Here is a 26,789-nt window from a genome sequence, read left to right on the forward strand (position 1 = left end):
TTTAAATAACCTTAAAGAAAGGTTAAAGTCTTAGGTCATGTCAGTGGACTTCTAACCTTCCAAGAGCGATTTGCTTCCATGCACTCTCGCGCCTTCACAAATTCGAGATTACTGTGTGTTTAACTCCCAAAACAAACATGTTGCATAGTTACACAGAAGGAAGGAGAGGACAAGAAAGGCCCTTGCAAAGTGAAAGCTTGATGGGCGGCGTGTGTATGTGTGTGTGTGTGCGCGCGCGCAAGTGTTTTCAGTGACAGATTTGATCAGTGCGCGCACAGGGAAGACGAAAGGAAGAAGCCTGCAGTGTGCACTCATGGATTAATATCCAACTGGAGCAATTCACAGGATTTCATATACCTTAATGTCATACTTCAAGGTCTTTTACATAACGAGAACATGTGAACTTCACGCAGCTGTCGTGGTTGGCCGACCAACAATCTCGCTTTCGATGATTTTAATGACCCTCTTCCTCGCCTTCATCGTAGGATCTTGGAATAAGACAGCCAAGCTAAAACCGAAGGTAGGGAACAAATAGGAACTCCCCAGATGTTTTGGCCTCTGTTTTTATTACTGTCATGAATTTCAAATTTCATGAACTGAGCAGTACAGGTTGAGAGTGGCGCTCGTGCACGACGCACTGTGTGTGTGACATGTCAAATCTGTGTATTTAAAAATGATAGATCTGAACCATGTAAACATATGTCGCATGGTTGATAAATCGTTAAATTTCAACGTTAGGTGATATGGAGTAAAATCCGACCCGTGGGAAGATGATCCCCTCAATTTTTTATGATGACCATAAATGGCACAAAATCTCATCTCAGCAATTTTCATGAATTGCTATTCTATACTATTTAAAAAGATGTAAACAATATTGAGGTTAACTGATTAAAAAATAGTTATCTATGACATTGCATCGTTTATTTGTCTATTTGTTAATGAGGGAACTGCGAACGCGTCAGTGTTTTTAGATTCTAAAAAGATCAAATTAAAAAATTAAAAATGCTCCTCAGCATATGGTTATAATGTTTAAATTTAACGCTTATTGTAATTAATGCGGTTATTTTTTAATATTTACACAAACTAAACATGCATTTCAGACATCTTTGCTTTCATTATAACCTGTAAGTTAACTAAATGAAATCCTGTCTTAAGTAGCACATTTATTTTTGTAGCAAGGATCTATTTTTCTTTTATGCCAAAAATCATAAGGATATTAAGTAAAGATCATGTTCTGTGAAGATATTTTGTACATCTTATATAATCTATAAAAACCTAATATGCATTGCTAAGAACTTCATTTGGACAACTTCAAAGGTGATTTTTCTCAATATTAAATTTTTTTTTGGCACCCTCAGATCGGGTTGTATCTTGGCCAAATATTGTTCTATCCAAACCATACATCAATGGAAAGATTATTTATTCAGCTTTCAGACGATGATATAAACCTCAAATAAAAAAATGACTTTTTTTGGCTTTGTAGTGCATGGTCACAAATTGTTAAAATAAAATTTTAAATAGAATAGTTGATAGTATTTTACATTATGGACGCTTGAAAAAATGCATTAAAAATGCTTAAATATTAATAAGAATGCACTCAAATATTATTATTTATTTCCCATAATAAACTCATGGGCTGATGCATCATCCCGCGCCTGCTAAACTTATCTAAATATGTTACAGTAAATCCAAGAGGGTCATCTTCCCCTACTTAGTCTATATTTTAACCATTTTATTTTATTTAAATATATAGGCCTGTGTTATGGCTGTTTTGCTTGAAAATGTTGGCAGTAGACTAGTCAGCACATTGTGCATTACATAAGCAGTTTTAAAGGTATATACAATGAGAAATACTTTATGGTTCACATGTTATTCATCTGAAAAGTAATGACTCAAGTCAAAGTCAAGCTCTGTCAAACAGATGCACGCGTTCTGGCACGCTTTACAACGTACGTAATCCTTTGTTGCGTCAGCTGCTATCAATTACAAAATGATTTATTTATGTTCATCTATTGAGCTGTTTTAATACTATAACCATACCATATTTCTTTAACCAGTATTCATTGTTTATGTTACTACTAGTAGGGTATACTTATGCATTTTGTAATTTGGTCTAATCCTGTACTATTTATTGGTAGTAGTATTTAGGTGTTCAAAACTAGTAATTATGCCAGATTTTAAGCTTCATGTAACAATTCTAGTTTCGGTTTCAGTTATGTTTGTAAACTTGTGGGATTAGTTACTCTAATAGTTGAGCGGAACTTTTTTCTAATACATTTAACTCTCACTAACATTTAAAATGTTGCATATTGTAGGCATTTGTGTCTATTCCTAGAGCTAGGTAAACAGGTAACAGAAATCATTTGAAAAAAGTAAACTAATGCTAATAAGTATTAAAATTGGTACTGAAAGAGAAAAGTTGATATTTGAACAATAAGTCAGTTCCAAAAGTGTGCAATTAGTAGTCGTTGTCTATAGAAGCCCTAAGTTGCGCTCATTGAATTCAAACTTTTGAATTTTGAACCAAGGGCTAAAAACGAAATCCAACAAAACTTTTCCTGATTCCTTGGATCAAGACAAACTCCTCCTCATTTTCACGAAAATCAAACTAGATCATCTTCAGACCATGCCGACAAAAAAGTTATGGAATTCAAGTTGGTCCATCAAGACATTATCGCATTACAATTTGAATGAATTTAAAGAAAAGTACGTCAAAATTGATGTTAAGCATATTTCTATACGCTTTTGCATATTTAGACTAAACATGGGGTTTTATAAAAACCTGTAGATTTGCTGTGACATACTGAGTCAAATGGTTTTCACAGTTTTCCCATGTGAGGCATTTAGTGCATCGGCCATTTAGAATTTTGCCATAAAACGTAGGAATGCACCAGAATTAAAATTCTGGGCCGAAAACTGAAAGCGAAAATGCACAGAGCATGAGCAATACATGAGCTTGGTGGTGTGTCGAGGCAAATATTTTTGGCTCATATTTTTGCCCGTTGTTATCTTTTTATCATTTTCATTATTTTCGGCAGTCAAAATTTGCCTAGTAAAATGTTTTATTTTACGCCTCGTAAGTCTGATCGGCATTTTGGTCTGAAGATACTCCAAAAGTTAAAAAAATAGTTTTAAAAAAATTGCCTTTGATCAATTTGGCTTTTTGTCATGATTCTGTTCTATGTAGATTCCTGAGATCAATACCAGTTATGCCACAGTCAATCATTTTGATTATATTTGAACCCCTACACTTTCTAACTCTTCCTAGACCGCTGGTGTGATTTTCATGAAAATCAAATCAGATCATATTTAGACTATGCTGGCATTAATGTATTGATTTCATGTTGATATACCAAAGAGTTTTCAATTAAGAAAATCAACAAGTTAATGGTGTGTTGCCAAAATGATTCATCTCTGCTGGGCTTTAGCCTATTGACACTGAACATTGTGTGCATCATATTGTCCTGTGCTATTATCCCTTTCGTTTGCCTTTGTTGTGCTTGGCATCTTAATTGTTGCCTACATGTGCAACTATACTTTTGTTTTAGATTCCACTGACTGCGCACTTCGATTCCTGGAAACTGCACCGTATTTCTAACAAATGAAAGATTCACTTCTCTATCTGTGGGACTTTGGTAGCGTTCTTGTCATTTTGTGAGTATTAAAGGAGTCTGTGATTTTTTACAGAGAACTGGAAGATGTGCTTGTAACCCTTGGTGCTTTGAGAATCACATGGAATGCCCTTTGAACTCAGAGGTTTGGAATTCTATCTTAATTCTGAGGTATATCTAAGAAATTAGACTGCTTATTATCTTTGCTGATTGCTGTGTAAATCTGGCACAACCACAAAGTTACTGGGTTGTTAAAACTAGGGTGAATTCAGCCAAATTGGACCACTGATTGGCCCTGATTACCAATAATTAATCCCTAATATAATAGAATAAAATCCACTTAAAGGGTTAGTTCGCCCATAATGTACTTGCCTTCAAGCCATTCTAAGTGTATATGACTTTCTTCTTTCAGACGAATCCAATCAGAGTTACATTCAAAATTATCCTGACTCTTGAAAGCTTTATAATTGCAGTGGGTGGATGTTTCTGATTAGGAGTAGAGATGTTTCTGATAACATTTTTCCAATTCCATTCCTGGCCTCAGGGATACCAAGTACTGGGGCCTCATTTATAAAGACTTGCGTAGAAACCATCCTTGATTTTATCTAAGAACTTTTCTGATTTGATCGTAAGAGCGATTCAGAGAAACGAACGTACCACGAAATCCATGCGTACGCCAGTCATTCGGTTATAAATCACAAATGATCGTGGAATTGTGTGCAGCTGAATGTTCCGCCGTCGAAACGCCACTGCTTAATTAATTAACATATAAAATGAGCTCATTCCTAAAGCAAAAACTCTGTGACAATGGCAAGTAAAAAGGAGCGCAAGAAATCAAATTATAGTGAGGCTGAACTATCTGCAATACCAGGCATTACCACAAGGAAACGGTCGTACGCCAAGCTGGAATCTGACGTGGAGATAAGTACTTTTCCACGTCAAAGACGGTTTTTATAAATCTGCACTTTGACGTGGATTTGATCGTACGAACACTCTAAGATCAAATCAGTGCGTAAGAAAGTTTTATAAATGAGGCCCCTGATCTGATACCTGCGTGTGTATCTGTATATACAGTTGTAGATACTACTAGCCCTATAGGAATTAATAGAATTTTTTTATGGTGTGCTTTAGACTTATCTCTACGAAAACATGAACAAATATTTACAGTGAACTAGAGTCATTTTTTATTATCTGACATACATTGGAAAGTATCTTTATAAGGGCAGCGTTTATGAGTTGAACAACGCAGAGGTTTCGCCCGTGTGACCGCTCACAGAAATGAGTTGCACCGGCTAAAAAAAAGGTGGCAGTCTGGAGCCCTGTAATATTATCACAAGTGTCACATGCGCTTCAGTAAAAGAAGTAAATGTCTGCGCCATTCATTTCCACAGAGACACACAGAATTCATATTTAAATAGTCATTTTGTGGCTTAATATTTACAAATATTAGTCCATATTGTGATTTTATTTAAGTGTAATGACCTACTTTTGATTAATTCGTCCAAACTTCATCCAGACATTCCGCGTTAAACTGTAAATTCCGTTTTTATGACTGGATTCGGTGATTCCGTCTGTGTTTTCTGCATCGCACAAATCATAGGGCCCTACATATAAGACATGTTTCCATTTTACTGGCTGGTCGGTCCAGTCTGAAATACTGCCAAACAGTGAACATACAGCTAGCATGTTAGGATTTCTTCTACGCTGCTCTAAACTCTTGTGGGAACACAGCACAACTTCTTGTGTTTGCGTTCTAAGAAGTGAAGAAGAATTAAATTCCGATTTGCAGTGTTAAGGGGAGACACTGCAGGCAAAAACAGTTTTTCATGCACCTGTCAAGTCTGAGATTGTGGGCTTTTTGATTCTTCATAAAGTGTTTTTTCAGACTAGTGGAAAGAAAACACCCCAAAGACACTGTGAAGTGTTTCTTTTATAGCACTTTATCTCTTTGTGTCAATAGATTTTAATTACAATACCTTTTTGTATTTTTGCATTTTCTACATCCTGAAGGTTTTTACAGAGGTATTTGTTCATATTCAATTAGCTTGATTTTATACAACATTTCACTCCCCCCAAAATGGTAAAAAATACATGTTTTTTTTAATACAAGTTTTTTTTCTAAATTATCGAGTGACAAAATGAGATACCCAAAACCCCCTCTGTAAAAACATTTGAGTCTAACATGCCCAAAAAAATAAAACAATTTTGAAACTGACTTCATCCAGTGTTTAGATTTTTGTGCTAGAAATGTAAGCAAATCAGTGCATATTTCATTAATAATGGCACATTTGCTTATGCTTAACCAAACATTTTAGAAAACTTATTCCATGGAATGTCTGGATACTGGATTCTGATTGGCTGGCAGGTGTGCAGTAAAACCGTTTAATGCACAGGTAGTTCCAAGTCAGTTTAATCACCGTTCTATATTAATGCGCTGCTTTAATTGATGCACAACGTGATGAATAATGGGTACACACACACACACACACACACACACACACACACACACACACACAAACACAACTGTCATCTCTACCTCTCTCTCGGTCGATGGATAATTTACTGAAACAAATGCTAAAATTCATTCAAATAAATGTGATCTTACCGCACTATTTCATGTCTGTGTCTGATTTGAAGCGGCCAGAATGCTAGAGCGTCATGTCATAACTGACGAAAATAACCGTCTTTTTTACCTATTCAGTCAAATATTGCGCTGCAAAGAACAGTACTAGTTTTAACTTGTCTATAACTTAGCAAATGACCATGGAATAAGCGGGATAATCAACGGCTTGCCGTGCATTAAAGGATTTAAAATGCACTTCGCGGAGGCAACCACCCTCCCCTTAAAATCCTTTAATGCACGGCAAACCGTTGATTATCCCTTACTTGTAATACAAAAAATGTTTGCAATTATCAATGTAATCAAGCATCTGGGTAAATAAGGTGATAACTATTAGTTACATTTTTTACCCTATTCACCTGCAGTGTGTCGCCTTAAGCAAAACTAGTGGGCATAGCTTGATCTTGTTTAAGAAAATGGTATCAGATTGGAACGTGGGTTCAAGTACTCACAGATAGCGATTCTAGAATTTTTTGTGGCATCGGTGGCATTTCCGATACTAGTAGTCCAAAAGTCCAATAAAGTGCATCCATCCATAATAAAAAGCCTCCGGTGGGTGAATAAAGGCCTTCTATAGTGAATCAATGTGTTTTTGTAAGTAAAAACCCAGATCTAATCACTTTTCTCTAGCTGTTCTGGACAGATGACGTAAGACGAATGCATTGCACATGCACCGCTGATCTTGCGTAAACCAATGTTTGTTTACTGGAGGTTTACTTACTTCAGCAAAGGTCTTCTATCTAAAAAAAAACAGTCTTCTATTGGCTTGTATCAGAATTTTGTACTTCTACTTTGTGACTGGCGTTTTGTTCATCCCCGGAGCTGTGTGGAGCATTTTATATTATGGATGGATGCACTTTATTGGACTTCTTTTGGACTTTTGAAAAGAAACACCCACCAATGCCATTATAAAACTTGTAAGAGCCAGGATAATTTTAACTCTGATCAAATTTGTCTGAAAGAAGAAAGTCATATACACCTAGGATGCCTTGAGGGTAAGTAGATAATGGGCTAATTTTCATTTTTGGCTGAACTAATCCTTTAATGGAAATGGTGTAGGATTTACTTTGAAGCAAGTTTCACTCAGAAATTGGTAGTAAATTTCAAGTACCATTGAATTAAACAAACAGAATTTTCCTGTTAAACCTACTTTAATAATGCTCACTTTATTTACAATTATCTTTAAATTTTTATGTCAGTTGAAGAGAAACTGTATAGAGAAGTTGAGGGTTGTTTGTCACCTCTTTTTGAATATTGAATATTTCTCAGGGTTTATTTCAATGCCAATTTGTGTATCACACACAAAGTCTCAACTACAAAAGAGCTATTCAACATAACACTGGCAAAACATTGGTGTAAGATTTACTTTGAATCAGTTTTCACTGCAAAGACTAAAACAGTATTTTCTTTTAAAAGTATTACATTAAATAAAATAATAATCTTTACAGCTTTTTGTAGAGGAAAACACCTTTTGTGTCAATGCACCCCAAAAGCAGGCCATGCAGACAAACTATATGGGGTAAGTTGTCACAACGTGAACTTGCCAATAAATAGGTCTATTATAAGCTATATGAAACATCAACAATTCTTGAAAGTGCAAAAATAGAAAGCAAAAACAATAAACTGTTGTTTTGGCCACGAGTCATTTATATAAAATTACAACATATAACTACCAGCTAGTGTTGTAAGAACAGTATTCAATCTATTAGTTGATACAATGAAGGTCAAAAGTTTCAGAATCTCCGAAATGTTAATTATTTTACCAAAATAAGAGGGATCATACAAAATGCATGCTATTGTTTATTTAGTACTGACCTGAATAAGATATTTCACATAAAAGATGTTTCCATATAGTCCACAAGACAAATATTAGTTGAATTTATAAAAATGACCCTGTTCAAAAGTTTACATACACTTGATCTCAATACTGTGTTGTTACCTGAATGATCCACAGCTGTGTTTTTTTTTTTGTGATAGTTGTTCATACGTCCATTGTTTGTCCTGAACAGTTAAACTGTCTGCTGTTCTTCAGAAAAATCCTTCAGCTCCCACAAATTCTTTGGTTTTTTAGCATTTTTGTGAATTTGAACCCTTTCCAACAATGACAGTATGATTTTGAGATCCATCTTTTCACACTGAGGACAACTGAGGGACTCATTTGCAACTATTACAAAAGGTTCAAACACTTATGCATTAAGCATTAAGGGTGGAAATTTTTTCAATTTAAAATTTAGTGAAAATTAACTTATTTTGTCTTCTAGGAAACATGTAACTATCTATAGCCTCTGAAGGGTGGTACTAAATGAAAACATATGATATTTAGGCAAATTAAGAAAAATGTACACACCTCCATCCTGTTCAAAAGTTTTCACCCCCAGTTCTTAATGCATTGTTTTTCTTTCTGGAGCATCAGTGAGTGTTTGAACCTTCTGTAATAGTTACGTATGAGTCTCTCAGTTGTCCTCCATGTCAAAAGATGGATCTCAAAATCATTCAGTCATTGAAAAGGCCAAAAAACATAAAACACAGCTGTGGATTATTTCAGGTAACAACAGATGACCTCAGCTCACCCTTCACTATACAGTTGACTTTATTTACTCAAGCACTCTCACATTTGTCTAATTGGACTTTTGACCCTTTATAGTTCTTGAGTTTATAATTGTTGAGATACGGGCCTTGTGACAGCGTCACCATGTGACATCTAGCCCGCATCCCCTCCCCCAATATAGTTATGATCCATAAAAAATTATTAGTGTTACACACAAAATGAACTGACACATCTAAGATTTCTAAAGTCCAATTTAAATGGCCCTTTATCTGCTGCTACCCCAGTATGCATTAGTTAAGTATGCACGTCGACACAGCTTGTAATGTGAACCTACTATGAGATCAATCTCTGCTCGCTCTGCCTGGAGCAAACAACACTATTATCTGCTCAGTATTGTTTAGCCTTTCAGTTTGCGTACAATAAACAGGGTGGAGAATTATGACCTTAAACGTGATCAGATTTAGGTAGAATTGAAACCTAAATCTGATAGCACGATGACATTGATATCTTACAAGATGGTGGTAAAAATAACAAGGTTTGCAGGGAAAAAAGGTTGTGTATACACTGTGTGCTCTGTTTGATTTGTTGATGTCTTGCTTTAGTTCAACTATATTTCCATTGCAACTGAAACTAGCACTAAAGTGGGGTTACACTGGCTCTGTTCCAAATCTGAAGTGTGAAAGCTGTTCCAAAAGACTGTACTTTATTCCTACCGTAGATATCTGTTTTGACCAAAATGCATGTGGAGAAGTTACTGCATGAAGAAGGTTATGCGATTATGCATTACAAACTAGGGATGCACCAAATGTTCAGCAACCAAAATTTTTTGCCCGAATATAGCAAAAAAAAGCTCTTTTGGTGTTCGGAAAGGCTGAATAAATTATACCGAACAATGACATGACACTGTCAAATACGTGCACTAATGCGGCAAACATGTTGGCATTGTGGAAGCATTTATCTGTCCGAGAAAGACGCATAAATCTGTACAAACACCTACAGTGAGAGACTGTTTAGTATGGCATCGCATGTCTTCCATGAGAAGAGAAAGGGCTGGTTGTTGCTGGTTACTGTATGATGACTGAAATAGTCTTAAACCATTAATAAATAAACTACAGAACGTTATGTTGACTAATACACGCACTAATTGTATGTCTTCTGACAGCACTGCACAAGCTCCTTAGCCAGAGTTCAAAGTCCAAATAGTCCAAAGTCCATAAATCTGCTGCTGTCAGCAAAAAGTAGTATTGAGGACATCTTGAGGGTTTCCGCCAAAATAAAAGTCAACATTCATAAATGTTAGTGTTGTAATTTTACTGTAAAATAAAATAAAAAGGACAAAAATAGTGATAATAATCATTACAACGGATCTATTAATACATTTATTATAACCAGTGTTGGGTGTAACGCGTTACTAAGTAACGCGTTACTGTAATTAAAATACTTTTCCACTGAAAAAGTAGAGTAACTGATTACTGTTCATTTTTAAGTATTTTAATTACAGTTACGTTTAATGTACTTGCGTTACACTGTAAAATAATTAAACTCGCTGAATATCATTATTTAATTTGATTAATTAATCTTCTAAATGTGAAAGTAAACTCTGCCGCTTTAAAATCGTTGAAGTGCAGGTGCACGTGATTTCGCGCAAGTTTGCTGCATACTCCTATGGTATTCTTAAAGGGGATGTTGGACTCGGCTGAAGCGAGTGGCTGTTTTGCGAAATGGAAATATGCCCATTACTTCAGTTTTCTGAAACAAGCAGACAAGAACATTACAGTAATATGTAAGCTATGTCCTGGGGAGAAAAAACTATCGGCCGCTGCGCTGTCAATAGCACGAGTACTCAAGCACCTGACACGGCAGCATAGACGAACACTTCTGTGTGATCCTTCATATTCGACGGATAAAACTGCGGCAACTCCTGCTAAACAGGCAAAACTTGATTTTACTTCGGTAGCGCAGAAAAGTGTCTGAATGAGCAAGGTTACAGTTCACTTTGTGGAAACACATGACATGATTACAAAAATGGTCATTAAAATGTTTTAAATATTAAAATATTGGATAGTATTATTATAAAAGCTCCTTGAAATTCTAAATAACATTTTAGATTTGTTTAAATAAAGTAAAACATTTATTGAACTCATTGTTTTAAATTAAGTTTCACGTTTACAGGTTGATACATGTCATGTTTAACTTTTCTTAAGTTTCTTAAGAATAATATATATTTTTTGTTATTCTGGAATTGTGTTTCTTACCGAAAGAAGGTTACATTTCTTACAAAAAAGTTTATTATTATAGAATGTTTTCATAGAATGTAATATAGATTATTAAAAAAAGCTAAAATGCTAAACTATTTAATGTTTGACTCATGTTTTATTTAATTATCTATTATTTAAAGAGTTTAATTTCTATTTTTTGTCCACTCAAGGTTTATAGGGATTTTAAGAAGTATTTAGTTAAATTACTTATTGAGTATTTAAGTTACTTTTTAGACACAGTAATTAGATAAGTATTTTAAATACAACATTGATGAAGTAATTAGTAATTAGTAATTAATTACTTTTTTAAAGTAACTTACCCAACACTGATTATAACATTCTTCTTTGCTCAGCAAGGCTGCATTTATTTGTACATTAAAAAACACATGCCTGATTCAAGAAGGGGGGTCTTAAAAATGGAATATTATTTTACTATACTAATATTAAGTTAAATTGTGCTTTGTTGGTAGGCTATGTTAAGTGTTAAGTAAATATTTTTAAATTGTTTTGTAATTGATTTTTTTGTTTGTTTTGAAAAGCAAGAAATAAAGTGTAAAATGCACATTTTGGCTATTTAATATATGCAATGGTGAAAAAATTTGACAAAATACATGAGGGAATAACACGAAAAAACGTGTTCTGTAATTTTCATCAAGAATTTTCATTTCGGTACATCCCTATTACAAAATGACCATTTTTGCCTACCATTTGTGTGCTGTGTATTATTTAATTTTTACTTAATACTTTAATTCAGCAAAGACATATTCAGTTAATTGAAAGTGATAGTAAAGACATTTATAATAATAATAATTATTTAAAATAATGATAATGTTTCTTGAGTGGAAAATCAGCATATTAGAATGATTTCTGAAGGATCATGTTACACTGAAGACTGGAGTAATGCTAAAAAAATTCAGCTTTTTGTCACAGGAATAAATTCGATTTTACAATATATTCAAATACAAAGCAGATATTTTGGAAGTTAATCATATTTCCCAATTTTGTGATGTTTTATTAACAAGGTTCGGGAGGAGCACGATCAGATAGTCAACCAATTCGGCACAGGTGTAATTCGTTTAGACAATCATCCTAACCAGCACAACACGTATATAAACAGACCGCCTTCTTACCTCTGTCCCGCGATAGTTTCTTGGCATCCCTCCTCCACCCCAATTCCACACTTCTAATCTGTTTTTATCCCATACTAGGGATAGGGGGAGTTCTCTGGGTTCGGCCTGTATTCCGGGCCCGGAGCCCTCCCCAAAATATGCCTTCTACATGCTCAAGCAGATTAGATGTAAGGGCGAACTCATGAAACAGTATTTTGGTGAAATTAAATGCAGCCTTGGTGAGCATATGAGTCTCACAGAGCACAATCTTTAGAACTGTAGTGTAGTGTTCCAAATCATTCAAATACAAAGTTCCGTTTTTGTAAGAGTAGAGAACAAGGCAGCTTGCTAGTTTTTGGAACGGAGCCATGCGTTACTGGATTTTGTCTGTGTCTGTATAAACACTATATTTTTGAGTCCATTAGGACACGTTCAGGTCAAAACATGGGTCAAGAATGCATAATGAACTGAATAGAACAGGAAAATGTCTGTTCTGCCCATTGTGCCTGTGAGAATACAATCATAGGTTTTGTGGAAGCAACACAAAGGCTAATGGTTGGGTGTTGCTCATTGGGCAGCATTAACACCGGAGTAGTTGAATCTGCAGGCGATGTGGGATTGCAAATGGATTTGTAATGGAGATGAAGCAATTATAATAGATTGTGCAGGATTACTAAACCATTTTACATTAGCTGATGTCACACTAAGGTTGTTTTTCTGTATTTTGTATGTGTTCAGCTGTCTAAGTGCTCTCCTGCCCGTGGCTGAAGGTCATGAAACGCAAGCACTGCGAGACCTCCAGAACGCACTCCAAGACAATGAGACAAAGCTTTTATTCGAAGTAAGTAACATCTGAGATTGTGATGCATTTTGTAACTCAAGAAATGGCTGCATAGTCAATCTTGTTCTTACTTTTCTCATAATCACAATCATTGTTTTTCCAGCGTTCGGATGCATTTTTGTATACCCCAAATACTGATGATATCGAAGTAAGTTCACTTCAGTAACTCAAGAAAATCCTTTGACAAAATAAATTTGAAAAAATCCAGTGTTAACTGAACTCTGTGTTTGTCTGCAGCGTTGCACTTATAAGTTTTTTGACTGTTTTCTGATGGAGATGAACGTTCTCTTGCATGACGAAGACCCAAAAAATGAAAACAGGCACAGGTTAATGATACAGAAAACTTTAGAAGACTATGACAAAAATGTAAGTCAAAGCAATACCACAGTGTGTGTCAAGTGTGTACGTCATTCAGAATTTATATTCCTGAACTGGAATTCTTTTTAATAATGCATTACACTTATCTACATTTAAAATAGTACCATAAAATGTGCATTTATAAATAAATAAATATATATATATATATATATATATATAAATATAAAATAATGTTTTACATTATACATTTTTTTCATTATTTTACTTTTTAAAAACATTAGACTACATTAATGATCAACGTTTGAAACGTAAAAATGAGTATCTATAAATCTAATATATATATATATATATATATATATATATATATATATATATAGGGATGCACCGATCCGTATCGGCCGATCACTTGCGCATTTTGTCAGTAAAGCCGGTTCTGTAATCAGCGGTAAATGCCATCAGGTGCGTGATTTCACGTTGAGCCGTATATACTACACACAGCCGTTGTTTACCGACGAGCTGCGCACATTCACACTGATAATGAACATTGATCGGTGCATCCCTATATATATATATATAGGGCAGTGCAATTAATCGAAATTCGGTTTCGATTTTGATTTCTGCTTCAAACGATCATGAAAATACAGTAATCGAGATGAAACAATTTTGTGCCTCATTCCGCCCCCTTACCAGTGGTACGCTTTCACTCCTCCATAAAAGCCTAATTTCACATGCAAATCAGCAAAATCATGTAATGTGACTTTCATAAAATGGGACGTGCTTGGTTTATTATCGTTTCTTTGATGTGTTTTTAAAAGCACGTAAGAAAACTTGCGCAGTTGTGTATGCGCTCAGAGACGGAGCAGAACACGGACGTTTAAACGCTCAAATACACGCACAAATATTTCAAAATGAGGTGCTTGATGATTATTCAAGTAAACCATTGTCAGTAATGTCTTAAATGATCATAAACATTTGAGAATGAAAATACTTGTTTACAGTTTTTTTCAATTGTTTACACACAATTTTGAAAACCGGGTTCTTTTTTTCAAAATATAATCACAATTATCCAAACACCACACTCAATTTGCAGAATTCCTAGATTGTTTGCAAAATGACACACTTCAGTCAAAACATACACATTTCAGTCAAAACATATACACATATTAGTGAAAATGCTATTAGTTTTCATTTAAAAAAACACAGTCCTCAATGATCAGACACTACTGCAGACCGTTTCACACTGCTGTGATAAATAAAAAACACATTTGTAAAAAAAAAAAAAATAATTTTAGGAAATAGCATGTGCTAGATTTTCGGGCAGACATTGTTATGTAAGGGATCATTTTGATGACAAAACAAAATAGTGACAAACCCACAACATTCTTCATTATTAGTTTGAGATAGAGGGAGAATGTACACAAATAGGCCAATTATAAACTTACCAAGCACTGCACAACACTGATGCTGCAGACTGAATATTTCAAGTATTTATTTGAATACAAGAAATACAGTATTTCTTACCATAATCAGTTACAGTAATCAACCAACAATGAAATCAATTAAACAAATAAAATCTGTAGACAAATAAAAATTACTGCATGAAGTACATACAGTTTGACTCTGAAAAAAATCAACACAAATACTGTAACTATTCCTCATCTCTCCGTCTGGCTGGATCAGGCCATAAGATTTCATCCACATAATTTTAGATGAATACAGGTGAACTCACCTGCTGCCTTTTATAGCACACCTGAGTGCTGCGTTTTCAAATTAGCACATGTGTGCTTCCACACCTTGTGGATGTGTTTATCCAATTCATTCATTAGTGTGGTCATTGGCAATCCGGGGCTTTGTAATGACAAGGAAGTAACCTCACAATCCTTATCTGTGTCTAAGGTGTTGAAATGTGTGTAGAGTTTTACAAATCACTGTGTGTAATGTTTTGCAAAACGAGTGAAGCAGACATTGTGTGTAATGTTGTGCAGATATGTGGCGGTGTTTTGCTCCTTGGAGTAGAATTTTGCAAATTGTGTGGAAATTTTTATTTTAGAGTGTAAACAATCTTAAAAAACTGTAACAGTATATGGATCCGTGTGGCTCTTAAAGCGGCAACAAGTAATATTCCTTCTGCCGTCTCTGTGCTTAATATTAATAAAACGTAAAAATATGAAGAGAAAAATCACTCACTGCTCTTGAATGATAGACTTTTGTAGTTTTAGTAAGAAACAAAGCATGGTTAACTATTACAGTGAAGATGCTGTTTTATTTTACATTCAAATAATTACATTAAATTTCTGTCATATTGTTAGACTACTTTAGACTTGCATAAAAGTATTCTATATATGTGACCCTGGACCACAAAACCAGTCTTAAGTCGCTGGGGTATATTTGTAGCAATAGCCAAAAATACATTGCATGGGTCAAAATTATTGATTTTTCTTTTATGCCAAAAATCATTAGGAAATTAAGTAAAGATCATGTTCCATGAAGATTTTTTGTAAAATTACTACTGTAAATGTATCCAAATGTAATTTTTGATTAGTAATATGCATTGTTAAGAACCTAATTTGGACAACTTTAAAGGTGATTTTCTCAGTATTTTGATTTTTTTGCACCCTCAGATTCCAGATTTTCAAATAGATGTATCTCGGCCAAATATTGTTATATCCTAACAAACCATACACCAATAGAAAGCTTATTTACTTAGCTTTCATATTATATATACATCTCAGTTTTGTAAAATTTAACCTTATGACTGGTTTTGTGGTCCAGGGTCACATATATATATATATATATATATATATATATATATATATATATATATTTTTATTTTATTTTTTTGGAGCCAAATCGCAAAATTGTCTTATGGCGTGACTGTCTCAAGCATGGTTTAATAAATTACAGCTTTTATAGCTTAAAATAAAGCTTAAAAATGTTAATAAATACCTCTGACATAACTGTACAGTTTTCTATTTTTTTATATTTCTGAAAATGTAGGAACTTCATACATTTTGTCTCTGAAACCCATGTCCTCTGGTGTGACACCATAATCTGATTTTAAATTGGCAAATTCCAGAAAAAAATAGTTATATAATATAATTATAATTAGTTGAAGGACCCCATTAATGATGACCCCATGACATGTGGACATGGTCAATTTATTTTTTTATTTTTTTATTTTTTGGAACCACTACAAAAGTGTTACATTTTGTCCTTTGGTGTGACACTCCTAAATTATATTTTAAAAAAAAATACTGTATGTTAGAAAATTATGCAGATGTGTCTTGCTGACCGCTAATGACAGGTTAGCTTGGAATAGCAAAGTCATTAATTGACGCAAAAGGCTGAAATGTCCTTTTGAAGATGTCACACCAGAGGACAAGATCTCCTTAAGAAGCATTTTAAAAAATTAAATAAAATTAACTCCTTATACTTTCTTAAACAATGTCAGTGTTCTTAAATGCATTAATTACAATAATTAAACTATTTTCTGATGTTTTGCATTAAAATAAGTATAAAATGTGATACTTTGTATTTGAAACAGAAATAATTGAGAAAGAGAAATTAGTGGAAGAGAGAGGACATGGAAAATAGGCAGAAAATTAACAAGGATCCAACACAAGGGAGGAGATCCCAAAAGAACGATTGCAAAATGATGACTTAAAAAGCCATATAGCCATAAAAAAAAATTATTGCTACTTAATGAGTTTCAAGCAGATATCAATAACATTTAGCTGTATCATAAATATCAATCATATTTAGCTGTGCCGCACATGCACAGAGGGGCTAGAAGCGTTTCAGTAACATACTGATTGACTAAGAGACTGAATTTTGTTGATGAAAATTATGTTTTGTTTACAAAAAAAGTGTTGATATTGTTTGTATCAAAATTAAACTTCCTTTCTTCTTGGACATTTTTGCAAATTAAATAAAAATACTTTAAAAACTACTATTTCAGACCTTTAGTGTGATGTAGTATCCTATGGTGTGACACATAAAAGAACAACTTTTTTTGTTTTTGTTTTTGTTTTTTAATCTCAAAATATATATAAAAAAGGTTGAGTATTGCAATGGGGGATATAAATATCACTCATCTTAAAATGGTATAATTTTCAGCAATTTTGAACAATGACAGCAAAGTTTGTCTTGAAATTGCCCAAGTCATAGAAAAAAATATTATAATTTCATATGAAATAACACTATGTGTCTCAACAATTAAGATACATCTCTCTTATGCTATTTAGATATTATTGAGAGTGTTTTCTTAATTTTTGCTTTGTCACACCATATGACAAAAACAAAAAAGAAAGAATTGACAAAGTTAGGGCTTCTTTTCATCGGATCAAAGATCAGACTTTACACTACATAAATATATGCATTCCTTCTTCAAAAATCGATTTGTCAACTACCCATATGTATCATTGTTTTTATGGTCCAGGATGAAAAAAATGTTTATTATCAGTACACTTGTGAAATATTATAGCAATATACGACTTATAAATGTCATATTGTTTATATATTTTATTATAGAATTTAATCTAAGAACAAGTTTTATTGGCTGATTGTTTGAAAATATTAAAGTAAATCTACATATTAGTTGCTTAATATTACAGAATGGAGAATAGGAATATGTATAAATGCATAATTGCTGACACTACTTATGACTTTTTTTTTTTCAACTGAACATTTCTAAATGAATCCTGTCTTTCCAATTCACAGTCATGAATTGTAAAGCAGTTGAGTTCTCCTTTCTGAATGATATGCATCCCAGTTACATTTAATGTTATCTGACAGTTATGTGTGTAACATCTAGTAATGAGTTTGTCTTTGGGCTGCTTTCACAGAAGTGCTCAGAGCGGTATCCTTGTGAACTACAAGAGCTCACCGACTCCAGAAAGTTCTTGGAGAGGATGACAGAGTTTCTTGAAAAACTGCAAACTCTTTGCAGTAAAACATTGACTATAACATGCGATTAAAATCATACTTTATTTCCCTAAAGGCATGTACAATAAGCTCATTTATCTATTATCATTTTAAATTATGCTAGTCTTTTTTGTTATTAATATTTATATCTAAAAGTGTCACTTTATTAATGCTATAAGAATTATATATTTTTGTAACAAAGGGGTTTTATGAATGATTGCTTAACTGTGAATGTCTTGTAAGTGTACAGAATTGTATGGTGAAAAATTGATGTAAAATAAGTTTATATGTTGTTTTATATCCAATGTATTGTTACATTAAAGCATTTTTTATTAACAGAAATGGTGTCATTTATTTTGAGGTGAACTGGATCGCACAGACTAAAAGTGATCTTCAAAGGCTGACCTAATTAATCCAGACCAAAGGAAACATGACGCCTGATATCGTTTTAGAACTTTGACGGTGACATGGCTTCTATTGTTTTACTTTGGCTGAGAAGGAATTTCCTGTGGAAGTTCTTTGTGGTCCTGACCCTTACCACCAATGCTCTATTACAGCTGTACAAGGGGTTAGGAAAGGTCACAAGTCACGTTTACATTGTTGTCATTCACCTCCTTTACACGTGCTTCCTCCTGAGAATAATATGTGAACAGTATAATGACCAAACGAGTCACAATTAACACATTTTTTAAAAATATGATGCATGATTTGTTGGACTACCCTACACCCATTTGAAGTCGACAGAGTCAGCAAAGTTGATTATGAGAAAGATTAAAGTTTTCTTCCAGTTCTTTTCTTATTAATAATTACTATATTAATAATCACAATGCATCTATTTTTTATTTTATCTTTGCTATTATAAATAAGAACAGATGCGAAAACAGTATAACAAATAGCCTAGAAAGAAAGAAATAATGCATTACCTTTATCATTTTACATTTAAACGAAAGCACTCGTGTGCGAAAAAAACAAATACTCAAATGTGTTTATTACTGATTTTTAAAACTACAATTTCAAAACTACTGCAGCGAGTGATTCCCTCTTTTCTTTTATTGTTAGATTAACATTAATGAGACAAACTGTACAGATATACTGTAATGCACAAATCAAATAAATTGTTAGTGTTACACATCAGATAATGTTTTATACAGCAGTTGGAGCTGCGCGATAAATCGAATGCGTTTATGAGCGTGATTTGGCGTAGCTTGTCAGTGATTTACGACTCTGTGTATTAATTGCCGCTCCAGCTGAACGCACGTGATGGAGATTTACTACTAATCAAAGTACCGGCTTCATTGACTAAGAGCACCTCACAATATCATGCGATTAATCGTGCAGCCCTAACAGCAGTTAATGTTTTCCCCAGCAGTTTCCCAAACATTCACTTAAGACAGAACAGATTATGTTTGCGTGTCGTCAGAAGCGTGTTATGCACACACTTTGAATGACAGTCAGCGTGAGAAGCGAGCAGAGAAAAGGTAATCCTCTCAGTAAATGTACAAACAAAGAAACTTTTAGATGTCTAATTACTATTTGGAGCATTTGGGATCGCTTGAAGGGGGCTTAATAAACAGATTTTTGTGAAAAACTCCACAAAAAAAGGGTAACATAAGACGTCATTAAACTGCGGAGAAGTAGCCTACCAAATCATAGCAGTTTTAATGATGTACAGAAGGCAATGCCTCAGAAAATCCAATCTGCCTGTTTACAGTACATGACAGTCGCATTGGCACATATCCGATTTATAGCTGATTTATTTACACATGAATGAGGCCTGAAACCGATCTCGAATTATCTGAATGCATGTGTTTTTTCCCCTGTTTACACTGTCAAAGAACATCTGTCACATATGAGGAAAAAAATTAAATTGGGTCACATTTAACTGACAGTGTAAACAGGGCCTAACAGGCCTTAGTGAAGATAATGCTGTTTGTTATTTTTGACAGGAATGAAAATAAGTCTGTGAGGAACAGAAGTACAGTGTGTTCAATAGTCTAAACCAGGGGTGCCCAATCCTGTTCCTGGAGATCTACCTACCTGCATACTTTAGTTCCAGCCCTGCTCCAACGCAGCTGTCTGTAATTATCAAGTGCTACCTAAGAGATTAATTAGCTGGTTCAGGTGTGTTTAATCGGGGTTGGAGCTGAACTTTGCAGGATAGTAGATCTCCAGGAACAGGATTGGGCACCCCTGGTCTAAACCAAGGGTTTTCAACTCCAGTCCATAATTGTTGATGGTTGATAAACTCATTGAAACAGTTTCAAATGTTGTGAAAATTGCTAGGAATTTAATACAGTGCCTGCCATTACAAAGAAAGTCTATTCCTCACATTTTTTGTGCAACTTCTGAGTTTTTGTGTTTGTATCTTGCAATTGAATTTTTTTCAGTCAAGAAAGGTAATTGTGAGGTTTTTTTTGCAATTGCAAGTTTAAATGTCATAATTCTCAGAATTCCAAGTTGCCATCTTGCATTTTTTTTCTCAGAATATACAGTGCCCTTCATTAATATTGGCACAGCATGGTAAATATCAGAGTTGTGGACTCGAGTCGCATGTCCCAAATTTGATGACTTGTGACTTGATGGTTTCTTTATGGCCCACCTTCTTAAAAAAATAAACAGAGTTCTGATCAATATAGGCTGGTCACTAAAAAAAACTTATAATAATAAGAAGAAGAATTGCTGATGTATATTGAAACAGCGGTAGCCTAATAATTGCCTAAACCTTTCAAACATAATTAGATTTTTTTCCCCAGAAAAGTTCACTTTATTCTTCCTGTTTAACAGCCACTTACTTTCATATCTTTCAAGAAATTGATGAACACGTGTATTATGTATTAGCAAGTTATGAAATATTTGACTGAATCCTTAACAACTGAAACAGAGGACTTAAAAGAAATTATTAATTCAGTTAGGCCAGCATTTGTTCACAAACGATTAATTCTTCAATGAAACAGCACTAATTATTATAGCCAATCTTTTATAATTATACCAACTATAGTCTATTATTGACTTTAAATGTACTGTAGTAATTAATACAGAGACACTAATCTGGGCTAACAGCACTAATGACTTATTTAGGACTTGAAGCTTAAAATTGAGGACTTGCAACTTGACTTGGACTTGCCCGTCTTGACTTGGGACTTGTGTGACTTTACTCAAGACTTGAATGCAAAGACTCGAGACTTACTTGTGACTTGCAAAACAATGACTTGGTCCCACCTCTGGAAAATATAAGCAAAGGTGGGTGTGAAAATAAATCTGCATCATTTATCTTTTGATCTTTCATTAAAAACATAAATGTTTTTCTCTAGTTCACGTTGGCCACTATTATTGGCACCCAATTATTGCAATGTCCTTTTCCCAAGATAACAGTTCTGAGATTTCTCCAACAATGTCTAATGAGTTTGAAGAACACCCCATCTGAGACCATTCCTTCATACAGAATCTCTCTCTTCCCAGCTTCATGTTGGTGCTTCTTCTCTTCAGTTTCTATACAGGGTTCAGGTCAGGGAACTGGGACGGCCATGGCAGAAGCTTCATTCTGTGCTCAGTGACACAATTTTGTGTTGATTTTGATGTTTGTTTTGGTCATCGTCCTGCTGGAAGATGCAACCATGGCCCATTATAAGATTTCTAACAGAGGCAGTCAGATTTTGATTCTTTCTCTGCTGGTTAAAATACTGCTGGGTCTTTAATGTTTTTCTGTGGGAGGTCATGGACATCTTGTTTAGATTCATGGCTTCATGGATTCTATCAAATACCAGCAGAGTAATAGAATCCATGAAGCCATGAATCTAAACAAGATGTCCATGACCTCCCACAGAAAAACATTAAAGACCCAGCAGTATTTTTAACTACTATTTTTTTAATCCCTGTCTGCACTAAAACCATCTGAAGGGTTAGCTGCCAAAAAGCTAATTTTTTTGTTTTGTTTGTTTGTTTCATCTGACAATAGTTTCAGTAGTGTCTGATAAGTGAATATGCTGGAGTTTGTTTTTGGGTGAGTCAGGAGGATTTTTTCTTGAAACCCTCTGAATATCTAGGGGTGCCAATAATTAGTCAACATGCATTAGAGAAAACTTTTTTTTTTTTTTACAATGTGAGATTCCCCCACAATTGTTTTACCTCACTGAAAGGTTAGAATTTTGTACATTTTTTGAATGAAAGATCAAAAAGACAAACAATGCAGATTTATTTTCACATCCACCATATTTACCAAGGGTCCCAATATTAGTGGAGGCACTGTATGTTAAAAATACTACTTTTACATCTCTTAAATCAGAAAAGGTACACTGCCTTTAAAAGTTTGGGTTTAGTACAATTTTAGATTTTTAACGAAGTTTCTTATGCTCATCAAAGCTGTGTTTATTTGATTAAAAATACCGAAAAAATGGATGCAAAAGTCACAATTTTTTATTCTGTGCAGAAGGAAGTGTCTATGCTTACAACCCTGCTTTCATGTGAGCTATATTTATTTGAACATAATGAAAATAACAACTTAATGAGTCATTTAACTGCTTACCTGATGATGTTGATAAGATGCTTTGATGCTGCGGGCTGACTTTCTCTGATCTTAATGTCAGTCTTTTGAAGGATGTGCAGCACTTCTGTACACTGATTTTCATGTGATTTGAAACACCATCCTCATTTAGCAACAGAGTAAACAATGTCACTTAACTGAATGAAACTCATATGTTTTGCTGATTATTGCTGCTGAAAATGTCATGTTTTGAGCTGTACTTATCGGCTGGAACGGGAGAAACATTTGAAGTACTATAGACTGCCAAAAGTTCAAGGACAAATCAAGGAGAAGAGTGCCACAAACTGAGGAACAAAAGGCACTTGTGGTTGACCAAACTGAAGCAGGAATTCCATGGCAAAAATCTTGACAACATTTGTGTTTATTCTTATCATTTCCGGTCAGGTAGGTTTAATATTAGGCTTATATCTTAAAAGATCACAATAAAAAATACCTGATGTCATTTGAAATGTTCATGTCTTTCTTTCTTCAGTCGCAAAGAAATTAAGGTTTTTGAGAAAAACATTTTATGATTTTTCTCCATATAGTGGACTTAAATGGTGCTCGATGAATTGAAGGTTAAAAATGCTTTCAGTGCAGGTTTCAGTGCAACTGCAAAGGGCTCTAATTGATCCCAGCCAAGGAATAAGGATCTTATCTAGCAAATGTTAAGCCATTTTCTTAAAGAAATTAATATTTATACACTTTTTTTTTTTTTTACTTTAGATCTCTGTGCACTCTAGTTTAAGACAGTAAGTGTATATCAAAAAACTACCATCTTGAAGTTGGAGGAGAAAATGAGATGGGAGTTTTTCAACATACCCTAAGTGTCCTGAACCGGAATACACAGAGTATGCATGCATGTGCATCTTGCAAGACAAGCATTTGAGGTTAAAAAGTATATAAATTGTAAAAATGTTTTAGAAAGTTACCGATTGTTTCGCTAGATAAGGCTCTTATTCCTCAGCTGGGATCGTGTAGAGCCCTTAGAAGCTGCGCTGATACTGCATTTTTTTAACCTTCAATACACTGAGCAACATTAAAGTACACTGTATAGAGAAAGATCCTGAAATGTTTTCCTCAAAAAACATAATTTCTTTGCGAAAGAAAGAAAGACATTAACATCTTGGCTAACATGATTGTGAGTAAATTATTACTCACATGTCGTGTTGTACAGTATATTGAGACGGAGGCACACTGTAGCACGATACTACGATCAGTGGCGGTTCTAGACTACTGTAACTTGGGGGGCCAGGCAGGGGCCACTTCTGTTTTTAGGGGGCACGCTTACATTTGTTATGATTATTTTACAGTCATTTTTCACTTTTGCATTAATGTTAATTTAATCTGACTAAAGTCATAATCGAAGTAAACACAAATCGAATTAAGACAGGTGAAGTATTCCTATTTTAGTCGCATTATCATAGACATGTACACACCTTAATCACACTATTCCCATTGTGTAGGACTTTCTGCCACATTTCGCGACAGGATACACACAAACGCTCTCAGTAGGTTGCACAAGATTATGCTTTGTTTTCATTTTTTTTTAATCAATACTCATTGCTGATAAATAGTTTTAGTAGTAAATAGTCTTTTACCATTTATAGTTTTATGGTAACATAGTTAACATTTTTTATAAGTAGGCTATTATTTGTGATTTTAATTTTGTGAACGGAAATTTCTCTTTTGTAATGGCTTAAGATGCTTTTCCCTTTTAATTTCAAATTCACGATCTTAGTTTTGCTTATATGTATAGGCTACACCTATCAATTTTAAGATTAAAACTAATTTCTAAAAGATTTGTTATTTTTGATTTAACAGCAGAACAACAATAAAACAATGACAAACTAACTTATATAGCGTTTATTAACAAAACTAATAAGTCGAGGCGTGGACTACATCACATGCTGTATTATGCCGACTAATTAATTACAGGACGAGCAAACACTGAGCAATCAAATTAATTAATAAAAAATAAAAAAAAGCCTCCATAGCATAATATGAGGTAATCTGCAAAGATAACAGGGTTTTCAAAATGAAAACAAACAAAAAAGTAAAACTAAACTGGCTTTCGGTGTAATTTTTATTTTTTATTTTTCCTAAAAACTGACTGGCTCTGAAATGCGCGCTGTGGAGCAGACGCTTTGGAGTATGCACTCACACAAATGCGACCACTGCAAATTTTTCTACTCACACATTCTCAAAAAATTGTTGCATGTCCAGAGCCCTGATTAGGTTCAAACGATAATGCAAATATAGCATGACAAATTATTAACTGCACTTCAAGCGTTCGTAAAATTAAAAATGAAACCAAAAATTCTATATACCATAACGAAGACGAGCTGATAGCGTCGCGTTTGGATGTAGCCTAATGCGTGTCATTAATCGATCTATGTACTAACATGTAAAACGGGAACATGAAAGGAATTTTCTAAAAGCAACTCATTTAAACGCCTTAATCATATTATCGGTTTATTCAGAATAAGGTCATTAATTAGATTACTGGTGTGGTGTCCACGTAAACCTGTGGTCTTGCTTGCGTAATCTTTTCATTTTGGCACACAAGCATCATTACTGTCACCTGCAGGACACTTGCACCCGAAAATGCTCGGTTGTGGTAAAAAATTCCAGAATCGATTCCAGATTTAGGGGGGCCAGTGGAGTGGCCAAGTGTGCTGATGTGCTGAAGTGCTTAACTTAACGCGCCTGTGGAGCATAACTTAACGTGAACGTTCCCGTAATTCTGTTCAGACCCGATGACAAACATGAATGTGATCTGGCAAGAACTATTTAGCTAATCAGATAAACACGACTGTCATATTTTATCCAAATCATTTAACTTGGCTTCAATTATCAGTCAGTATGAATCGGATTCAGATGCATGTGATAAGCCTCTATAAACAGCACAAATCCGCACATAAATGCTGGCAGTGACATTTACGGCTTTTTAGCACAAAGAGAGCTAGTGTTCCTTTACAGCTGCAAGTTATGTAAACAAAATTAATGTAGGCCTACACTAAATGCAAAAGCAAGTTGAAGGCTATTATGGAAACATGTCCAAGAATCATCTTAACTCGAAGTGAAATGGCTTTATAGACCAACACAAATATAAAACATACAGTACACACTTGAGAAATACCTCAGTACAAAAACAAAACAATGCAATAACAAAAGGTCATGAGACACATATATACAGACATGTGATGGACGTCAACTGATATGATCTGCAAAAGGTTTACTCAGCGTTTAAAGCTACATATTCAGACAGTTCCTGCAAACTGCTTGGTTTTCTCTTTTGATAGAAAACATTTGCACACATTTGATGATTTACATGTAAATAATGTATATTTACTAGTTTACATTTAGTATTTTTAAATTATTTTTTTTTTAAATAACGCACTGCATTCTTTCTTAAAACTATAAAATATGAGAGTATATCCTTTTCGGTAGGCCTTTTTAAAAAATATATTAAACATTTATTTTCCTGAATATATATATATACACAGTGCCGTGCTTCATTTTTTCACATTTTGTTTTGTTGCAGCCTTATGTTAAACTGCTTGAAATGACTTTTTTCCCCATATCAATCTACATCTCATACACCATAATGACAAAGCACAAAACAGGTTTGTAACAACTTAGCTCAGTGACAGACTTTCGTTAAGGCAATGATCTAGGGAAGAGTTCAGAAACAAATCTGCTGCATTAAAGGTTGACAGAAGCATGTATCCTCCATTCTCCATAATGGAAGACGATTGGAACAACTAGGACTCTAGAAAATGTCTGCCAGCCCCCATCCAAGCTGACAGAGCTTGAGAGGTGAACATGTGAGGCAAAGAATGGCAGATAATTGCCAAATGCAGATGTGCAAATCTTGTCACATCATACCCAAAAAGACTTGAGGCTGTAAAGGTGCTTCAACTATGTACTGAGTTAAGGGTATGAATACTTATGCAATGTACTTTTTTTCTGTGTTTTATTTTTAATAAATTTGTCAAATTTGCAAATCTGCTTTTGCTTCGTCATTATTATGGTGTAT

The 26,789-nt window shown here is 34.3% G+C and overlaps 2 protein-coding genes across 3 annotated transcripts in view; both read left to right on the forward strand.

Annotated features, from left to right (window-relative positions):
* The window catches only part of LOC141325733 (uncharacterized), a 779,461-nt gene that overhangs the window by 447,496 nt on the left and 305,176 nt on the right, over positions 1–26,789 (forward strand). The gene's annotated exons all lie outside the window — the stretch shown is intronic.
* LOC141325741 (uncharacterized) lies at positions 247–18,570 on the forward strand. Of its 2 annotated transcripts, XM_073834486.1 has the most exons (6): positions 247–520; positions 3,688–3,782; positions 12,885–12,987; positions 13,091–13,135; positions 13,225–13,353; positions 18,150–18,570. In XM_073834486.1, the coding sequence occupies exons 1-6, from the start codon at positions 362–364 to the stop codon at positions 18,279–18,281; spliced, it is 663 nt and encodes a 220-aa protein (XP_073690587.1). In that variant the 5' UTR covers positions 247–361; the 3' UTR covers positions 18,282–18,570. The 2 variants fall into 2 exon arrangements, with proteins under 2 accessions (XP_073690587.1, XP_073690588.1); XM_073834487.1 differs by lacking the exon at positions 13,225–13,353.

The sequence above is a fragment of the Garra rufa genome, chromosome 2, assembly GCF_049309525.1.
Source record: "Garra rufa chromosome 2, GarRuf1.0, whole genome shotgun sequence".
Taxonomy (NCBI): Eukaryota; Metazoa; Chordata; class Actinopteri; order Cypriniformes; family Cyprinidae; genus Garra; species Garra rufa.